The sequence below is a fragment of the Leptosomus discolor genome, chromosome 3, assembly GCF_034619465.1.
Source record: "Leptosomus discolor isolate bLepDis1 chromosome 3, bLepDis1.hap2, whole genome shotgun sequence".
Classification (NCBI taxonomy): domain Eukaryota; kingdom Metazoa; phylum Chordata; class Aves; order Leptosomiformes; family Leptosomidae; genus Leptosomus; species Leptosomus discolor.
Genome location: NC_141393.1, coordinates 13,225,236 through 13,245,399, shown reverse-complemented (window position 1 = coordinate 13,245,399; position 20,164 = coordinate 13,225,236). Strand labels below are relative to the sequence as shown.

At 39.6% G+C, this 20,164-nt stretch overlaps 1 protein-coding gene across 4 annotated transcripts in view; it reads left to right on the top strand.

The window, feature by feature from the left end:
• Nucleotides 1-200: 200 nt before the first annotated feature.
• WDR20 (WD repeat domain 20) overlaps nucleotides 201-20,164 on the top strand; it is a 47,897-nt gene continuing 27,933 nt past the window's right edge. For 3 of the 4 annotated variants that reach the window (XR_015183435.1, XM_086463486.1, XM_086463485.1), the window contains exon 1: nucleotides 201-464. Coding sequence is in view for 3 of the 4 variants with exons in the window: in XM_086463486.1 (XP_086319612.1) it covers nucleotides 201-464 (264 nt within the window). In the remaining variant the exon portion in view is untranslated. The remainder of the gene's footprint in view (nucleotides 465-20,164) is intronic. The other variant, XM_086463488.1, reaches the window with a different exon arrangement.

Below are 20,164 nucleotides of genomic sequence, written 5' to 3'. Positions count from 1 at the left end.
CCCAGCAGACCACGCCCCTTCCCCGCGAAGGCCCACCCAAGGGCAGGCAGCCCGGCGCGTGCGCAGACGCGCAGTAAACAGGCGCCGCCGCTCCTCCCCCTTACGCCGTTTGCGTGGCCGCCTCCGCGCAGGGCCGCGCGAGCGCCGGCGGCGGCGGCGGTTGCGCAGTGGCGCTACATCCGGGCACTGGGGCAGGATGAATGCTCCTTTCCAAGATGGCGGCGGAGGGAGGAGGGAAGGAGATGAACGAGATTAAGACCCAGTTCACCACCCGGGAGGGGCTGTACAAGCTGCTGAGCCACTCGGAGTACAGCCGGCCTAACCGGGTGCCCTTCAACTCGCAGGGCTCTAACCCGGTCCGTGTTTCCTTCGTCAACGTCAACGACCAGAGCGGGAACGGGGACCGGCTCTGCTTTAATGTGGGCCGGGAGCTCTACTTCTACATCTACAAGGGGGTCCGCAAGGTACCGGGGCTCGGCCGCTGGGCTGGGGGGGGGTAGCGGGGACTCCGCGCCGGCAACCCGCCGAGTGTCCGCCGGCTGCCAGTGGGGTGTGGGAGCCCCGCCGCGGGGGGCTGCGCCGTGGGCGGGGGGCAGGGACCGCCCCGCCGGGCCGCCTCTGCTTCGCCCCCACCCCGTCCCCGGTGGCCTTGGGGCTGGCAGCTTCTCGGTTGCGGCCCCGTTGTGGCTGGGACTTCAGCCTCTCTCCCGATTAACTGGGCTATAGGGTAGCGGTTAGGGGAGGGGGAGCGTTAGGCTTGCGCTGGAGGGCTGTGCGAGGGGACCGGCGCTGGCTCAGTGCTAGCGGGCTACGTTAAATGTGGTGTCACCAACGGTACCTGTGTGTGTGGGGGGCCCTTTAGAGGGATGCGGTTGCTTGGGCCCTCCTTGGCGTGCAGGAATAAGGGTTGGCTTTCCATTGGCAAGGCAACCCTGGGCCTCCTTCACCTGCTGCTTCAGGTCCGAGTTTGCTGGACTCTAATGCCTGTTGTGATTATGGTGGTGTCAAATCCATACTTCCAGGATCTTTCTAGCTTTGACTGAATGGCTGCGGTATTCACTGTAATTTTATCCTTTATTGTAATTTTGAAGTATGGACTGATTTTAGGATTGTTTCTAAGTGAGAGAAGTGCAATGAGCTGAGTTTTAAATGTCAGCTAATTAACATAGAGAAAGTTACTTTTACAGGAAAGAACCATTGATGCACTCGAGAGAGACTCCTGACCTGCCATTATTTTATACTGGACTAATAGTGCATGCATTTGATCTCTCAGGGCACCATATTTATGAACAAACCCTTTCTGCTTGTTGTTTCTTAAGGCCCTTGATTTTATAGGGTTTAGAGAGGGATTCAGAGTGTGTTGTGCCAAATGATCGTGTGTCACTCCTGATACGCGTAAACACAGATACAATTAAAAAAGTGGGTGTTCATTATCTTACATACTTGGGGCTCAGCTGCCATGACATGAGTGCCTTGAAATCTTCCTGCCCTTAGTCCACCATTCAATATGGAATGAAGGCCCAGAGAACTAGTGACGTACACAAGGCTGTGCAGGAAGCTTGTAGATGAGCAAGGAATTATACCTGAATCTCCTTGTCTTAAGCTAGTGCCCATATCACTCTTCCTCTGTATATAATGTAAGCACCAACTGGAGAGTAAAGCCTATCTGGTTATTCGTTGACTGTGACTTAACAGATCTGATATTTCCTGTATAATTATATGGAAAAGGGTGCATATGGATTTTAGTTTTGCCCTTTAATAAATTTTAGTAATATAGTTGTGTTTTAAATAATGCTTGGACAATAATTTCCTTAAAAATGCAATGAGTATTTTATATCAAACAGTATTTTCTATTTATAAGCAGTTGCTATTTTTTACTGTTTACAAGGTATTGTGGGTGGCAATATCTCTGAAAATCTATATCCTAATCATTACCATGTTTGGATTCTGATTTCTTATATTCGTTTTATCCGTACAAAGTACCTGCTGAGTTCTCTTGCTTAGATTACAGAGCAGGCCTTTATGTAGTTTAGTAATGGCACATGTGATTCTTGCAAGTTATCTTAGTCATCTCTTGCCACACTTCTGAAAAATAAAAATCTAATGCCTGGAACTTCATTGAAAATAGGGAACTAAATAACTCCTTCAAGATATAAAAATCACTTTAGGCTGAGTATTTTAATTTTTTTAGCTGCTAAAAGCTGCTGATGTGATAGATAGAAACTGACAAAATTTTAGTTTGTCAGATTGTTAACTTGTGAGCTTTGAGGCGTACCTGTTACAGTGTTAAATACTTTTTTTCCTCTGGGTACTGTAAAACATGCGCATTATTGGAACAGAATTCATGTCAATGACCTTTTACAGTGTTAACAATTTTAAATACACAGTATTCTGTACATATAGTACATTAACATTAGTAAAGTGAACGAAGAGACAGAGCTGATATAGATTGAAATGCACTTAAGGAAAATGCTTTAAATGAGAATGGGGAAGATGGCCTGTCTTAAACTTGTAATACTTGCTGCTTTGGAATTTATTTTGAAACTATTTGAAACTATTCGGTTGGAAGTTACTATTTTGTCTATGTACAAAGTTGACATAAGAACAGGCTGACAGTCTCTGAGCTGATTATTTGAGCTTTTTGGAATCAAAAGTTATATCTTGTGGCTATGATAAAAGGGAGACAGCTATTGTTACCTAAACTGACAGTATGCACTTCTGCCTGAAACTGGACAAACTGTCAAATTCTGCATGTCTTCCTGGTCTTGGGAGTAGGAGAGGGACTTTATCAGTAGAAGACCAACCTATTTGTGATCCTCTGCATAATACAGATGGTAATAACTTCAGTTTTAACTGTTAATTCATAATTATCTAAGTATTCCTTTAAAAAATTTCCCTAATTACTCTGACTATAGTTTTCATTTTAGCTAAGTCATATTGGAGTATGAGTTGAATTTAGTGAAGCTGTGCTGTCTGTATATATTGGGTAGCTATGTCTTTTTTTAATCTTTTTTTTTTTTTTTTTAAGGTCTCCTTTTTTTCTTAGCCAGAAAAAGCTGTATTTTTACTAAAATGAGTGAAAGAACCACCAGGACTGTATTTTAAGTAACTGTGTCTGTTAGATACTGAAATAATTCTTTCATCGGTAATCCATTGCAGATGAGTACAAATCAAGTAAGAGTCACACTTAAGCCATGAATGACACTTAAGAATAAATAATGTAATATTGAGTCAGTGATACTACTTGAAAGGATTTTTCTTGAAATTGATGATGCTAAGCTTGCTTCTTTTAGTTTCCCTTAAATCCTGAATACATTGCTTCTGCTACGTCTGGTTTCTAAGTAATCTTTTTAAGTAGACTGCTAATGTATGTGTTCTGTTTAGAATATTTAACCTATGTAAAGAAAAAATGTTTCCAGGGATGTTTCTTTACCCTTGATCCTTTTTTCCAAGAAACTTGGTGAAAAAGTAATGCCTAGCGTCCAGGACAGCGCTGTGGAGATTGGAGTGCCAATAGACAATGACAATAGTTTGGTAGAGAGACAAGAGAGAGTTCTGGACAGCATTTCAAGCTGTCTTTAGAGACTTCTTGAGGCAAAAAGGTATTTTCTTGCAACTTTATTCTTCACCTCTTTAAAAAGGAAGCTGAGTTTCTACTGGTTTATGGTTACGTGTTACCACTAAACTTCACCATTGCCATGAAACATGTTACCGTGTTTCTGTGTTTTCCATGCCACAGAAAGCACATCAATTATGAGCCAGTGCATTGTTGGTTTTATAATGAAACTTACTCAGCTCTCTTTGTGTTAAGAAGGCAATGCAGGCTTCCAGAAAACTGCTGCTTTCTGATTTGGATCCACTGAAAAAAGAAATGAACCTATAGTTTAGTAAGGAGAAATTAAACTGTGATGGAATGAGATGTGGTTGCTTTACTTAATATAAGTATATAATTATTCTCAACTGAGTGTCAATGGACTTTCCCTTTCAGTTCTCTTTAACTTTGTCTTGAGGTTTACATGTATACAGTGATCCCTTGCTAAACAGAAGGGGTAAATTTTCATGAACTCATGTAGTTCTAGTGACAGCTGAAAATGGTGGTCTAGCAGTATAGTATCCTCTTGGCAGTGCACTCCTTGCTGTCTTTGGCAGTGCTCAACCTCTGGTTGAGCTAGTTCAGCTTGCTAAACCAGCAGCAAAGTACTTGCTGTTTTTCTGGGCAGATTTTCTCTTGATTTAGTGAGTTGAACTGTCTCATCTTGGGGTCAAATATTAGCAGGCACAGTGACAGCAAAGAAAGGGTTGAGGGGGGTGAAGGAGCAAAGCTACACCCTTCGATGGCCTGGGCTGTCCGATGGGATCCATTACCTTATGAGGTCTCTTCTGAATAAAGCCTTTAAGTCAGATACAGTGTGGTCTGTTCTTGGGGCATTGTTGACTTAATTTTGATTGAGAGTTATAGGTGTTAAAGGAAGCCTTTTCTGTTATTTTGGGTGTTTGTTTCTTCATGGAGTAGGGTTATGAGGTAATAATTCAAATATTACTGCTCAAAGTATAGTGCATTGATGGTTTGGATGGGTTGCTTTTCCTGCAGCTCCAAATCAGGAGGTAGGGCTGTTACTTGATTCTTGCTTGTGAGACAGTCAGGGTACTTAAATATGTTTTGTGGCCAGCTTTGCAAAATGATTTATTAGTTGATTCATTAGGCTGGAAAAGGAGTGTGCTGTCTTGTCTTCCTTGCCTTAGGAATGACTGACAAAGAAGGCTTTCTAGATTGCTGCTGACATTAACTATGAAACCTGTTTCCCTTTCTACTGGGAAGCTGGTGCATTTTCCTTTAAGAAATTGTGTGTGTGATAATTAATGTGTTATTCTTTGTGTATTGTAAAGGTTTCTGGGCAAGTTAATCTGCAACTGTCACTACAATACAGTCATATACAAGTACATATTAGTAGTGCAGAGTCTTAGTTTTTATGTAACATATTGGGTTGTTAAGAAATTTGAATCTGTAGTTTATGTTATTACATTATGTTAAACTTCTTGCATTGTATTTAAATTCTGACTACCTGCTCTCTTAACATGTGGCAGACTTTCCTAGTATTCATTGTTTCATTTTTTTGGAACCTCTTTCTCACAAAAAGAGGCTTTGTCTTTAGCTCTGCTTTTTTCCTGTAGCTACCTAAAGTAGCAGTCCGTCAATAACTATAGAATATTATAGTAAGTTGTAATGGTGTTGAAGTAGAAACATATGTAGGTGATAAGCTCAGGTTGGCAGAGGCGTGGAGGGCAGAATCTGTTGACTGTTTTTACAACCTTACATTGAGCAAGTGGCTTAGAAGTAGTTATATTTGTAGTCAGATGAAAGTAATCTCGTATCTCAACTTCTTTTATTAAGACTTAGCATATTGACTGTCCCTGGTTATCAGTAAAAATACTGGTGACGTGTAGGATTTCTTCCTTTGCAGTTTTTGAATTACCTTTTTTATGTCTGGCTTGATATTGGAGTCTTGGTTGTCCAGTTGAGCAGTGTTATCCTTGGTAGTGACTTTCATTCTATAGACTGTTCATTTAAGATCTTGTCACAATGACAGAATGATAATGGGTGGCATTTGTCACTGTGCTTAATATGTTGCTCTGGGAGGAGTGGTGCAAGACGGTTCTGAGTTGGAAGCTGGAATGTGTGGAGAAAACCAGTGAATTTTCTCAAGATGTGGTGGGAAGTTGAGTTTATATTACTGTATATTTAGAGATCACTAAGCTGTGATCAGGCCTCCGAAAAATATGTACATTTTAATAGCATATATGAGCTATAAAAATGCTGAGATTTGTAAGGATCTTTGAAGATACACTTGCTCTGAAGCAGAGGAAAGTATACCTATGTCTTTGACCAGTCCTTAAACTTGCTGTAACAAGAATTCCACAGCCTCCCTAAATAGCTTGTTTTATTGCTTAGTTTTCTTTCTACCCCCCAATATGTAACTAAACTTCTTCAAGGAAAAAAAAAACCAAGCTGAATGCTGTTACTGTGGACATAGAGGGCAATTGACTATTGCCTTTGGCTTTTATGTATTTGAAAACTTGTTAATTTGTCCTCTCATTTTTCGTAAGGTAAGTAAATCTAGGGTTTTTTAACCTTTCTTCTCAGATCATGAGTTCCAAATATTTGATTGCTTTCCTTGATAGTAGCTTATGTAGCTTGCGTTTGTGGTATGTAAACTAGATGCAGTACTTCCACTGTGACTTCAGGGCAGAGTGAGGGAGAATGATTGCCTTCTGTGTCTGTCTTATAATATTCTTGCTAAATGTTTTGAATAACGTTGACATTTTTGAATCCTGCTTATAGTGTTGACTCACTTGGATTGTTTCTGATTGTATTGCTGCTTTTCTCCTTTTTTTATCTATGCTTTGATTTTTTTTGTTGTTGTTGTTGTTGTTGCTTATAAATGCCATGTAACATTTTAATTTAACTTTGTTCTGTTAAGTTTATTTGAGAGTGGTTTTATTTCCAATTCGGTGCTGCCTACTGCAAAAAATCCTTCCAGTCTCGATGCCATTCACAAACTTGATGTGTACTCTCATTCATTAATGAAAGTATCTCATAGAACTTAAAAACCATGTGTTGTGCTTACTGCTGACATTTTTTAGTCCAGTTGTTTTTCCATAAGACGCTTGGATTCATTTGGTGCTTGCTTTTGGGAAGTTTACCTTGTGTCCTTTTTTCCTCTTTGTCTAGGTGCTTACGGTCTGATTTGTTTCGGTGGTTTTGATACCAGGGAAAGGTTTACTACTATGACTGTCGAATTCTACTATGAAGTGTTCTGCGTTTAAATATTTATTTATACCAGAATCAAACATCACTCTTATTGTCAAAGAGATGACAGGCAAAGGTGGCTAATGGAAGTACCACAGTAAAGACAGCAGAAGTTTTCTTAAAGGTATCTGGTGCCATCCTGCAACTGGGAAGATATTCTTTTTCTTTGCTGGAGGAATTTGCATAGCCCACACTTCTCAGGTGTGCCAGATGTGACACTCTGTAAATCTATTTTGTTCCTCTTCAAAAGGGTGTTGTAGATTTTTTTTTTCAAGAAATCCCTTGATTTCTTGCTGAGTTTTTTTTTCTTCTCTGTCTTGTAGATAATAGTTGTTACGTTGGGACTGATTCACCAGTACTGTGGAGGTATTGTGGCTAGATCAGTAGTACTTTACCTGTTGATCTGTGCTTGTGAAGGATTCGAAGGTCTCTTGGAAATTTATTTTGAGTGTTTAATGGATGGATATACTTACCACCTTGAGTTTTAGGATATAGATAGATGTTTTCTTTCTTAATCCTAGCTGGCTGTAAGGACTGACGAGACCTGTTACAAAATGTTCCTGTAGCGTTTTCTGAAGGGTGGACTTTTTTGGTAACCCCTTTCTTTAATGACACTTCTGAAGGAAATGGTTAAGAGCTAATGTAGGTTACAGGAGTTACAGGTAGAGTTCAGTGTTTAACTTTGTTGTGAGATTTATATAGAGCATCTTGGGTTGCCTTGAGTAAGTGGAAAGACTAAAACACTAGTTTAAAGACCGCTTTAAAATTGGACTGTTGCAGTTAAATGTTTCTTGCTGTGGAAGGGAACGAAATATCTGCACTTGACAGAGCTTGCAAGATGATTATCTGGGGGCTGCTTCTGAGTTGTAGGTAGTGGCATTAGCCTGTAGTGCTTTTACTTCTGGCCTGTGCTTCAAGCCTGTGTTAACAACTCTTTGACTTCAGTAAGCTATTGCAGTATGTCCTCTGAAGGATTACTCTCTGAGGTAATAGTTCCTTTATCTATGGCTGCCTATTTGGCTGGCATGTTTGAGAGTGAATACTAGACTATGCTGGCCAAACCCCCAAACGGGTATGCAGTATTTTATAGGCAGTGAATTTTTGTGTCTATATGTGGTTGGTTGCTTGGGGTGTTTTTGCCACTGAGGGTATAATTTTTTGTTTTGTATTGAAGTGGATTTGTAGTAGTATTGCACTTATATGAATTCAGTTGGGGGAATTTCAATTAGTGTAAAACCATTAATTGTGGCACTTATTGCACTTGCAGATTGACAAAATTTTAGTCATAATGCTTCACAGATGCTAATAATGGTCATTTGTGACAAACACTTTGTGTCTGTAGTGAGTTTTGTGGACCAGCTTTGTCAGAGTATTTACAAAAATGTTGTGCTATGTGTTTAAATTACAAGGAGTTTGCATTATGCTTTGACATCTGACAGTCTGCAAAACAGTTAACTAGTTAACTGTTAATGGTTAAAATGTACATTGAAGATACCTCAGACTCTAATTAAACATTGCCTAGACCCATCTCTGAGAGGATTGCAAGCCATAATTGCCTTGTTTGACATTCTAGAAGCAAATTTAATGCCCTAGTTAAAAGTATTATTGTAGTCCTCTGGCTAAAGGGAGCCATCTGAAATACTTTCTTTTGAAGGACGTGTATCCAAAGGCCGCTTGCTGTCCAGTTGTCATGACTATGAGTTGACACACTTGGACAAATTACTGCTTGAAAACAGTGCCAATAGTGCCTAATAATGCTATTGTTCTCTCAGAAAGCTTAAGGAAACCAAAGAGTAACATTAAAAGTGCCATGCTGTAAATTAAAGTAGTAATATCCTGTTGTGTCCTCAGAAACAGAGTATTTTTTCCTTCCTTACCTCACCCCACTTGTAAGTCCAAATGTGTATGCAGTTCGTCTTTGAGCATCTACACCCCTCCCATTTCTTGTCCCCGAAACTTAAAATAAAGCAGCTGCTTTTACTTGTTCTGGCTTCTGTTTAGCAGACTGTTGGTAGGCTAGACATAGCCCTCTTGTCTATGGGCAGGACCACCAGCTGCTACAGCAGAAATCTTTCCAGTGGCAGTGTCATAACTTGCTTTGGGATTTTTCTCTTGCCTTTTTCAGTATAGCTGTTCATAATGGAATGATAGATCTCTAATAGAACTTTCTGCAAATTGATTTCAGTTTTGGTTTACCAGCTGTAATTTGGCTTTAATTTCATGAGTTAATCAGAAGGTTCTCATGTGGCTGTAATGGTCAAAGAAATAATAATTTTTTTTTTTTAAATTACTTTTTATTTTTAACTCTGTGTGGGATTGGAAGGTGGCTGTATTAAGCAGTTTTTGGTTTAATAATGCCTAATTTTTGTACACCTAGAGAATGTGAAATGCTAGTCTAAGCAAGAACTTAGTAGGGAGAAAACATTGGATGTTACGAACAAATGTCGTTATCCCCAGTCTACTAGGAATAAAAGAGAAGCAATTCTTATTATCTTACAGGAAGTTTACATACACTTTGTCAGGAAAGTGATAGCACATAAAACTTTGAGAGGACTCTGGTTTATGGCTTTAATGTTCCTTTTCAGCTAAAGAAAGGGGGAGCAGTGACGACAGGAGACTTAATGGATGCCAATACATATTGAAACTATCTGTAAAAAATCCACAGGTCTGATGAAATAAACTATAACTGTCCTTTATCACAAGGATAACTCAGTAAATATGAGTAACATAAATGTCTTCTCTTCCTGACTAACAAATGGAACCGTAACAAATAGGCAACCCTACAAGTCATAGTCTCATCATATTTTAACTGTGGCAATTTATTTCTAAGGATTTTTATTTGGTCACAGTTCTTGTAACTAAGACTTCTACAAAAGTTGTGCAGGTTTTCTTTAGATTTGAGGTGAATGTTGGAGCATGGCCCTGATAAAAGTTTGAAACTCATTGAAATTGAAGTTTTAGAAGTTATTGTAGATTGTTTTTTTGTTATTGTCATGATTTCTCAGGTTTTCTATTGGTTACTGTCCTCAGTATTATAGAAAAAGTTATGCAATGATTTTTTTTTTAAATCATGTTTATAAGCTTTAAATTACAGTTTAGATGTTTGGATTTGCATAATTTAGTGGTCTGAATGGCAAATACTACCTCTAGAAATCAACTTTAACACTGTGTTGTGAAGCCATAGCTAGATGCTCAGTCTGCATTTTCCTTCAAATTTCCATCTTTATTTCCTACTAGGATCTATATAGCAAACAGTTGATTTATTTTTCAGACTTTCTTCTTAAATGAAAGTGTTTCTAGAGGGTTTATTGGGTTGTGGTTTTTTTATCCTTTTTTAATAGGACAGTGGGCCAAGACCTTCAGTAGCTACCTGTTTGCACTTAGGGTGTCAAGAGGCTGTATCCTCAAAAAATAATTTGAGGGCAGGAGTAGTTGCATGGCTGGGCAATACTACTTTTGAAGTTTGATAGCCTGTACACTGCTGAATGCAGCATTTCTTACCTGTCTCCTAGCCAGTCTTGCGTGTGTCAGTATGTGTCAATTTAAATTGCTACTCTATTGCTTATAAATAGCAAAAAAAAATTTTTTTAAAGTGTGCCTGTTCAGTGTGATGTATTGATCCAGGAGGAGTTTTTTACCAATGATGACTTTCTGAAATACAGGGTGGAGCTTGTAAAAGAGAGGTGCTTGGGTTGACTAGGGAATTACACTGTTTAGTAGCATTAGCTGTGTATCTCAACAGGTGACTTCTAGCAAAATGTTGCTGTTACTTCAAAATGTGGACTAATGCTCGATCCCCTCTAAAGGAAACTGTGCAGTTACGTTCACATGACATGGGGATGGCCTGCCTTTCTTACCCTCAGCACTGAAACTGTGGTCCCTTGTGCAGAATAACTTCTATCTCTGTGTCATGTACAGTTAGCAAACTGCAAAATTTTAAGGTGCTGTTCTAGGTGAAGTTTCTAACCTTCTAACAGTGTTGTCAGAATAGACTGTGCCAGTGAAGTCACTGTTCAAGTGTAGTTCTGTGTTTTAGCCAAAATGCAGCCTCTATAAATGCAGTAGTCTGAACTGGGATGGTTAAGTGTTGGCACGTTAGCACCTTTGAATTGGAGAGATGGGGCAAAAAACCGTTCTGAACAACTCAAATAGAGGCCCAGATGAAGCTGCCTTTAGTGATGCTCAAGATGATTCATACTTTTCCTCATTGTTAGAGTAACAAAGTGCTCGTTGTCAGTTAAGCTACTGCAGCAGTCTAGAGGCAGCTTGCTCAGCTGGTCTGATCTGTGTTGCACTGTAGCAGCATGCAAGTCTGTTCCCTTTGAGCAACAGGTAGCCCCTTTTGCAAAAAAAGTTTTGGGCTGGCATTGATCTGGTTGATCTGTGTATTGTTTTTTGTTAGTCCTAAATTGACAGAGGCTTTGCTTGTATGTAAGAGAGCCAGACAAAGGGGAATGCTAGTGAGATCAGTGCTTGGAGAAGTCCAGTTTTATGACACTAGAAAATGATTCTGCTGTGCTTTCTTTTCAGTCATTTGGGAACCTTGTCTTCATTTGTGTCACCTCTGATTAGTAGGTGTCTTGCAGCAGTGACGCTTCCAGTGCAAGTTGATATAATGGAGAATTTAGATTTGGACAGTCTGCTGTTACCAGTGCTGGTTAAAGGTATGATTATTTTTGACAGCAGAAATCCCTAGCATGCGTAGTATTAGTATGGCCGTATCAGTGGGAGTGATGACTTAATAGCTGGGCTGTGTTCTGTCAGTAGCCTGACTGTGTTCAGTCCTGTGCCCTCATGCAGGCTTCTGTTAGGACCTTTAGCAAAATGCTTGAGATGGATGTGGGCAGTTACTCAGCGGCCAGCCTACTGTCTGCAAGAAGATTAGTAGGTGACAATAGATAGTCTGATCACTCCCTCCTACTCTTGAGACAGAAATCAGCCTGAGGAAAGAGGCAATGTTGTGTGACCATTTGGTATGTTAAACACTTCTAGCCCTTTAATGGTAATTTTTAAAGAAAGTGATTAATAGTAGGCAAAAGGGTTGTTTTTCCCACATATTATCTGTACCAGTGAAACTGTCAGCACTTACTATTGCTTAAAGTATCTTAATACTTTGCTTGCTTTAAAAAAAGGCTATTGGCAAAGCTAGTGCTGAAATTGGGAACGGGCTGCCTTTTGCTCTAAAACTTCTGAAGCAGGATTCTGGTTTGCAGATTAGGTGGTATCCTAGACCTTGTATGTATGGGATTGTGGGAAATCTGAGTTCACTGCAGTGTATCTGTTAGGGATTTGGTCCTTGATACTTGTTTTCTGGTAGGGTGTTCTGTTCCTATTCTTGTTCTGTAACACTTTTTTGCCTTGTTGGGTTGGGTCGTTATGGAAGGAAGATGCATTGCAAATGAGCCACTTCAGGACAAGAGTTAAGGCAAATATGTTATTTAATCTGTCTGTTACTAAATATGACCACAAAAAGCACAAACCAATGGGCCTCGTTCTGGTTTTGGAGTATGGGTTATACATTTGTTTGATAATTTATTCACATAACTTTTGTAGGACTGTTCTGGGGCTCTTAGAATAACAGCCAGTTACATCTTATTTTTAGTACAAAAGTAATTAGGGCTTTGTTCTAGTAATATTTTGTTAACATGATAGAGTTATGGGCTTAATAAAACACTGTATCAAAAATGTCCAGCATTCCTGTAGGGCTTGCAAAATCCAGTAGTAGCCAGAAAAGACCTAATTCTGACTTGCTGGACAGGCATCACCGTGTTGTGTTTGACTCTTACTGAGCTTTGTAATGAGAAAAATATAAATTGATTAACAATTAACTGCTACAGTGAAGTAAGTTTCTATAGCAACAGGGCAGTGCAGGGTACAATTATTCAGACTGCTTTTCTGTAAGAGATAATTTCTTCTTACAAGCAGTGAATATACACTGTTGGACTAAAATATTGTTTTGTTATAGCAATGGCTAGTCCTGAGCTCTTTTGTTGCTGCCTCTAATCCGCCGCCCCCCCCCCCCCCCCCCCCCCCCCCGAGAAATAACTTCCCCTTATGTGATGAAAAGGGGATGGGGGAAACTTTCAAAGATAAATACCAGGATGATAGACTAGTGGGAACTCAACCTACTGCTGCTTACTTGTATGTTATTTAGTATGATGGAGCTGTACTGGATATGTTGTTATGCAGTACAAATTTATACTTCACTTCTACCTGTTGACAAGTCTAGGTGAAACTGAACCTGCTCTAATTTAATAGTAATGATCTCATAGTAGCTTGCAAATTTCAAGTAAATCAGTTTAGTTTATGCCTGATGCCAATTCCCTGAATCAGGCAGGCTTTGGGGTTTTTGTTCTTTGTATGTTTAAAGTATGTGTATATTTTGTTTCAGTACTTCAGAATACGCTTAAAGAGAGAAATGTTCTACTTCAAGCTTCACTGCTAAAATTGGAAAAGATTGAGGTATTGTCAAGGGACTGCAGGTATTGGGGGATTTTGCCCGTAAAGCACACTTGTAAAGCCAAGTTTTGAGTGTTACTGTATCTTGATCTTTTTGAAGTTGGAAGAAATGACATTTGAACAACTTCAGTGGTGAAGCTGCAGCAGCCTTAGTCTTTCAACAAGGAAATGGTTTTGTGTGATTTATTTTAAGGATACTTTGGATGTCTGATCACTTGAAAGAAAAAACAAAAGCAGCACTTCTGTCTCTGGCAAGCTGTATATACAGTCAACCTCAACAAATGCTATTGATAGGTGTGCATTTTTCTGATATTGTAACAAAAACATACCAATGTTTTAGAGAAGAAAAAAATAAGATTCAAAGCTGAAGTGAAAGTAATGGCTTTGAGGGTGTGACTGACTAGAACACTAGTACAACAGGTCAGGTAACTTTTTGTGAGTGCGTGGGGAGGAGATGAACAAGTCTGAGATGACGCTATCATTAAGCCATGCGATGTTTCCAGTTTATTCCATGTTTTGAGAGCCATCTGAAAGCAGTCTTCCAGTTCTAATTTAAATGGGTGTCAACTTTAACAGGTATAATTTTCTAACCAGTTTTGCTTACAGAGCTGAGCCAGTTTAAACAATTTCCCAGTGAAAGTAACTTACTAAGTGTTTAATAGGTATCCCAGCTGAGTCTGCGAACTGAATGAGAGCAGTTGCTGAATTGTGCCAGAATGTGTGGTTTTACTTGGAGTCCATTTGATATTTACATACGTATTGTCTTTATTTTAATTTGCTTCTTGCATCTAGTATATGTATCTTATTTTTTTCAGATCATCTGAATCATGCCTCATTCAGCATTAAAAACAGGTGAGAGAGGACCCATGGTTAGTGTAGGTAACAGTGTGACTAGACTGTAGGAGTAGGAGGAAATGGAAGGATCCACTGGAAGATAAGGAACAAGAAGGAGATTGTAGAATCATAGAATGGTATGGGTTGGAAGGGACCTTAAAGATCATCCCCAGAGCTGAACACAGGTGAGGTCTCACCAGAGCAGACAAGGAGAATCACCTCCCTTGACCTGCTGGCCACGCTTCTCTTGATGCAGCCCAGGATGTGATTGGCTTTCTGGGCTGCAAGCACACATTACTGGCTTGTGTTCGGTTTTTCATCCACCAACACCCCCAAGTCCTTCTCTGCAGGGCTGCTCTCGATCCACTCATCGCCCAGCCTGTATTTGTGCTTGGGATTGCCCTGACCCAGTGCAGGACCTTGCACTTGGCCTTGTTGAACTTCATGAGGTTTGCATGGGCCCACCTCTCCAGCCTGTCCAGGTCCCTCTGGATGGCCTCCCTTCCCTCCAGTGTGTTGACCTCACCACACAGCTCGGTGTCATCGGCAAACGTGCTGAGGGTGCACTCAATCCCGCTGTCCGTGTCACTGACAAAGACGTTAAACAGTACCAAAGAGATCACCAAGATAACTATTACTTTTTTACTTTAGAGCTATGAATCTGTTAACTTAGAGATTGTAACTATTGAGAAAGGAGTTATGGTTAACTAAGCATAAATCTTAAGTGAACCTTGCAGAACTTAATTATGAAGTGTAGATAAGAAAAGAGATAATTGTTACAGTACACTGAATTTTCTCAGTTCCTTGAAGGTGAGGAGACTAAAATGTGTTCTTCAGTGCATTCCAGTCTTTACACAAGGTGATACATTCTTTACACAGCATGTGACAGTCCGTAAGTAGAATTGCAGCATGAACTTTATTCAGTGCCCGTGAATATTTGTTATACTCTCTTCTATTCTGAAATCAGTTGCTTTTTAATTCACCGTATTCCTAACAGTGAAAACTTCTGCTAAAAATGCTTTAGCTGTCTGTGACTCCAGTAACAGGCAGGTGTTTTCTTAAGGCTTATCCTTGATTGTGTGTAGGTAGAGAAAAACATGCAAGAGTGCTACTCAACACACACCCTACCACAACAACAAACCACCCCAAAAACCGGAGAATTCTTAACTGGTTTGTGTTACTTCAGTTCTAGCTTTTGAAATTCTGAGGTAGTATACTGACTTCTGTGTTAGTTTTCTGTTTTGCTTAAAGTAAAACGTTGTCTCCCTGCGGTGGGAAAAAGTTAGTGTGTAGCATGTATTATATAGACAGCTTTATTTGAAGTTCAGGTGCTCAGCCTTTCTACTGTAACATTCTGATAGTAAGAGAGAATTGTAACTTAAGTTCATCTCCTTGTATGGACTGGCAATTTTATATTGGTATAATAGGCATTTTAACTGAGGAAGGTCTAGAACCTTAAACTCATCCTGTTCTGAAATAGGGAGAGAATTAAAATGCTCAGTTCTTGATATCTTTTTACTTATTTTACTGATTACAGGGATTGTGACAACTGTTTGAGAAGAGAGCTTCAAGTTGAGGTCTTCTAGTTGTGGTTTTGGAAACACTTAATATTTTCATTGGTGAAGTTGGGACAAAGAAGTACGAGCATGTACCTGATGGAAAAGTTCTTGTAATAAGGTTGGGAGGCATCACTGTTCATAATCAGAGTTATTTTATAAGGAGAAACAAGCTGATACCAGAACAGTAACTGAAGTGAAAATTCACTGAAAAAATATCTAGTTAGGGAATTTTTGCTTCAGCCAGAAAACGGAAAAGATGATAACCAGAGTGCAATGTTGATTACAAGCTGAGCCAGCTTGTGATACAGCTGTTGAAGGCAGGAGAAGATAAATGCAATTCAAAGTTCTATCAAATGAGGTTTACCAGTAGAAATAAGGAAGTATCTTTAGTGCCATTGTACAAGGCATTGAAAAGATGGCTTTAATATTATATGAAATTCTCGTTGCTTGTGTTGATGAAGGTGAATGTCAACTCTGCTACTAGGAGAAGATAGTGTCTAATGTAAAAATGGAGAAGGAAGACTGTGATTTTTAATTAGGTGAGCAAATCAATCACTATTTTGTAAAGCTCTAAAAGGAAGAAGAAAAGAAAGAAGATAATAAATAATATAAAACTTTTTCTAGATGTATGAGACACGTTGCTAGATCTCCCACGAATCCCAATCATGCAAAATTTACCATTGATTCAGAAGGATCCTGCTCTTTGACCAGCCCTGCTGTAAGCTATTGCTCATAGTTGAACAGCATAATGAAAATACTGTGGTGTGATAGGCTACAGACTGTATGGGAATGTCTTGGTTTGAAAGACAGGTGTCTGGGGAGGAAGGCAGGAGCCTCCCTTGAAATGGAAAGTGCAACCCCCTTCCCTCCAAATTATTATAATTTTGAAATTAACGGGCCTTCAGGCAAAGATATGGGGAATAGGAATAACAGTTCTTTACTAATAAATATATATATATATAACACAAGGCAGGGAAAAACAAACAACCCACTGGTTTACACTGACAGAGTCAGAAATACAACCTGACACCCTGTTAGGGTGGCAGTAGCAGTCCGATAAGATGCTGGCTGCAGTCCTCCTGAAGCGATGGATGTAGTTTTGCGGAAGCAGCAATCAGGTAAAAGAGTCTGGTCTTCCTCCGAAGGTCCAGTGGTAGGTAGGTAGCTCTTGCCCTCTGGAACTCCAGTGGGGGGGAAAACTCCTCTGGGAATCTAGTGGAAGAAGGCTGCTAGGGTGTTGGAGATCTCAGTTTATATTTGGCATGGACTGCTTGGCTCCTTCCCCCCCGGGCGGAGCATCTCACAATGGGATGGGGAGTCGTGAGGCAGTTCCTTGATGGGCCATTGACAGGAGATAGTCCAGGAGCAGTTATCGATGGGTCAGGCGATAAGGCATTGTTGTGCCCAGTAACAGGAGATAGTCCAGAGGGGGGAGGCAGGGAGCGCCGCCCCACCTGGTCTCAACAGCTCCTGAAGATGGTAATAGAATACTTTTTTTTTCCTTTTGGCACATTTTACACTGTAACCTAGGACAGGGAAGTACGGAATAGACTTTAAAAAGAGGTAAAACGTTTCATCCAGAAGCTTCTTAGAGAAGGTCTTAGAGCCAGATCAATAGAATGAAGAAAATGTGTTTATAGTGATACAAATCCAACTATCTGTGTGGTACCCAGCGAGGCTACCTTACTGGCTTTTACATCCAGGAGCGGAAATGGGGTGTAAGATACTGTGGAGTGGGAGGCAGTAATCATAGAATGGTTTGGGTTGGAAGAGACCCTAAGGATCATCTAGTTCCAGGCCCCCTGCTGTGTCTGACAGGTCTGCATTTATGTAGCAGGCGTGGGAGGTCAGAATTATTTCATCCTATCTTTAACCATGAGCGGAGTAATTTTCTTGAACAGTAACATCAAGTAATAGTGGGTGCATTAATTTATTATAAAAAGAGGTGACCAGCCAACCCTTACTACTTTTTTTTTTATCATATGGGTTAGTGAGACTGAAAAAATGAAGCAGTAAGCCTTGTTTTGCTTCAGGTTTTCCTAATCTGTTTCGTAGTTACTTTTATATGAAATTTTAGTCTGCTGAGGTATTTGGTATGTTTTCTGGTAATTAGGAAAGATTCCACAGGCTTAAAACAGCTGTTTTCTTATTCTTGATCCTGTATTTGAGATAAATGATTGAAGAAAGTTCTTTCTTCAAAATGGAAATTAAGAGAAGCTAGCAACTGTGGCTTGGCTTTGCCCTGCTAATGTTAATCTTAGAACTTCAAGTAAGTTAGCCAGTTACCTGTCCCCTCTTGCATCAGAACAGAACAGTTTTCCACCAGGATACAAGTTTTAATATATGGAAACTGTATTTCTCATTCAAATGCATTCTTGGAACAAATTTTCCTTTCTGCTGTGAATGCAAATTCTTGATTCACAGGAGAGAAGATCGTGTCAAATAGAGACTCTTTGCTCTTCTAGTATAGCTCCTTATATAGTGAATGTACCTTGTTCCTCATATCTGAGTGCTTTCTCTTTATTTGGTAGCTATATGCACATCTTTGGCAATGAAGTTCCCCATTACCCTCCCATCTTAACCAACAGCAATAATCCTTTGAGGTTTGTAATAGTTAATAAGGTGATTACTCCAGTATGAGAATTGCTCACTTCACTCTTTGGAATACATTAGAATGTTGAGGTGTCTTGATCAATATGCAACACTAAACAGTTAAACAGAATTTCAAGTAGGGGCTCAGGCTGCTTGGTTACCATGGCAAACACAGTAGGAAATTCAAGCCAAAGTTTGGAAAATAAGATACACAAAAGAAAACTTGTAAACTGAAATAATCACCTTGGAGAGCAAATGCAGTTATTTATAATTTATTAGAGTCTGTTTCACAAAGAAAACAGTACTAAAATCCTATTTTATCAAGCAAATCTTTATTGTCAGTACAGAGTTTTACACAAATCAGGCCATATTCACAAGCAGGGAAGAGTGACATTCTTTGTTGGCTTGCCTTCTAACTGTAAGGGCATTGAGTGAATAGAATAGCCTCTTTGAGACAGATAAATTACTTAAGGACTGTAATCAAGGTTGACATGTTTTCAGCGTGCCATGTCTTGTTTAACAGATGTGACCAGGATAGTCTAGAGAGATATGTAAAGATGTGTCTACATTAATGATTATATGATCTATATATATTTAATGATTTGTCTGTATTCAAAGAATCATAGGATCATTTAGGTTGGAAAAGACCTTTAAGATCATTGAGTCCAACCGTTAACCTAACACTGCCAAGTCCCTCCTAAACCATGTCCCTAAATCATGATTATGTATATTATATAATTTTTTAAATTATTTGTGCTTGTTAAAGATCTTGGAGTATTTAGTTCACTTCCTGCAGTTGTTTGTCTTGAGGCTAACTAGCTGTAACAAAGATCTCTATGTTGGTATTTTAATGGGGTGATTTTCAGGTTGATGGGTTCCCTGTTTAGTCAGCTGCCTTTGAACTGTCTGTGAACACAGTATTTCATGTTGGAGTCCAGTCCTGATATTATTGCATGTGACTTGCTGTACAGTTTTCCGTAGGTGTGGTCACATGCAAATCATGCATTATTTTTTTTCTTTCTGAATGTAAGTTAGTATGTGTATTTATATGCATCTTTTCCAAAATCTCATCCCCCCAAAGGGGAAGCTGTTATATAGAAAGGTCAGTCTGGCTTGAGAGAGACACTGCTTCTAGAAACTTCCTGAAGATCAGGGCTAGAGTTGTGGTTGGACATTGTGTGCACCTACCCTGACATGTGACTCGACTTCATCACTTTATGCATTGTGTAATCTGGATTGGGGATTATGTTAGCTAGTTGGAGGCTGAGGGAAAGCAGTTTAGGTTATTGCTGAGAAACTACAATTAATTTGCCTCTGCCTTTATAGCACATGGTGTGTCCTGGGAAGGAAGGAAAGCTTGATGGTGTGATAACTGGGAAGTGGTGTTACTGGAACACAAAGTGTTGGAGGTGATGGAACATGCAGTTTAGTGTTAGGCTGAAACAGCGTTCAGGAGTTCTCACGAATGTTAAGTGTCAAGAGGTTGAGCTGCAAACTTGTTACAAATGGTAACTGTTACAGTGAATTACAGGTTAGTCTGTGCTTTTTGCTGACCTCTGCAAAAAAAGACTTACTATCACTTCATAATTAAAACAAGAGTAGAATGTGAAAACATGTGGAAGACTGTACTAGGGTTTAACTCAAAGGAAAGTAGGATCTTGGAGGCCACAGGAAGTGATGAACTGTGCCGCTGATTAGCCACAGTAAATAAAACTTTAAGTAGCTTTCATCCCACTGAGTTTAAATCTTGTAAACTATAGTTCTGTGGTAGATCCATAACTTCAGGAAAAGAAGTAAAGGAGAAGAGCAGCAGAAACTGAAGGTGGACTGATTTGACTAACTAAATGTCAAGGCAAGAGGCAATTGTAAGAAACTTGGGAGATACAGTTATGCTAGGTGGATGAGCAGGAGT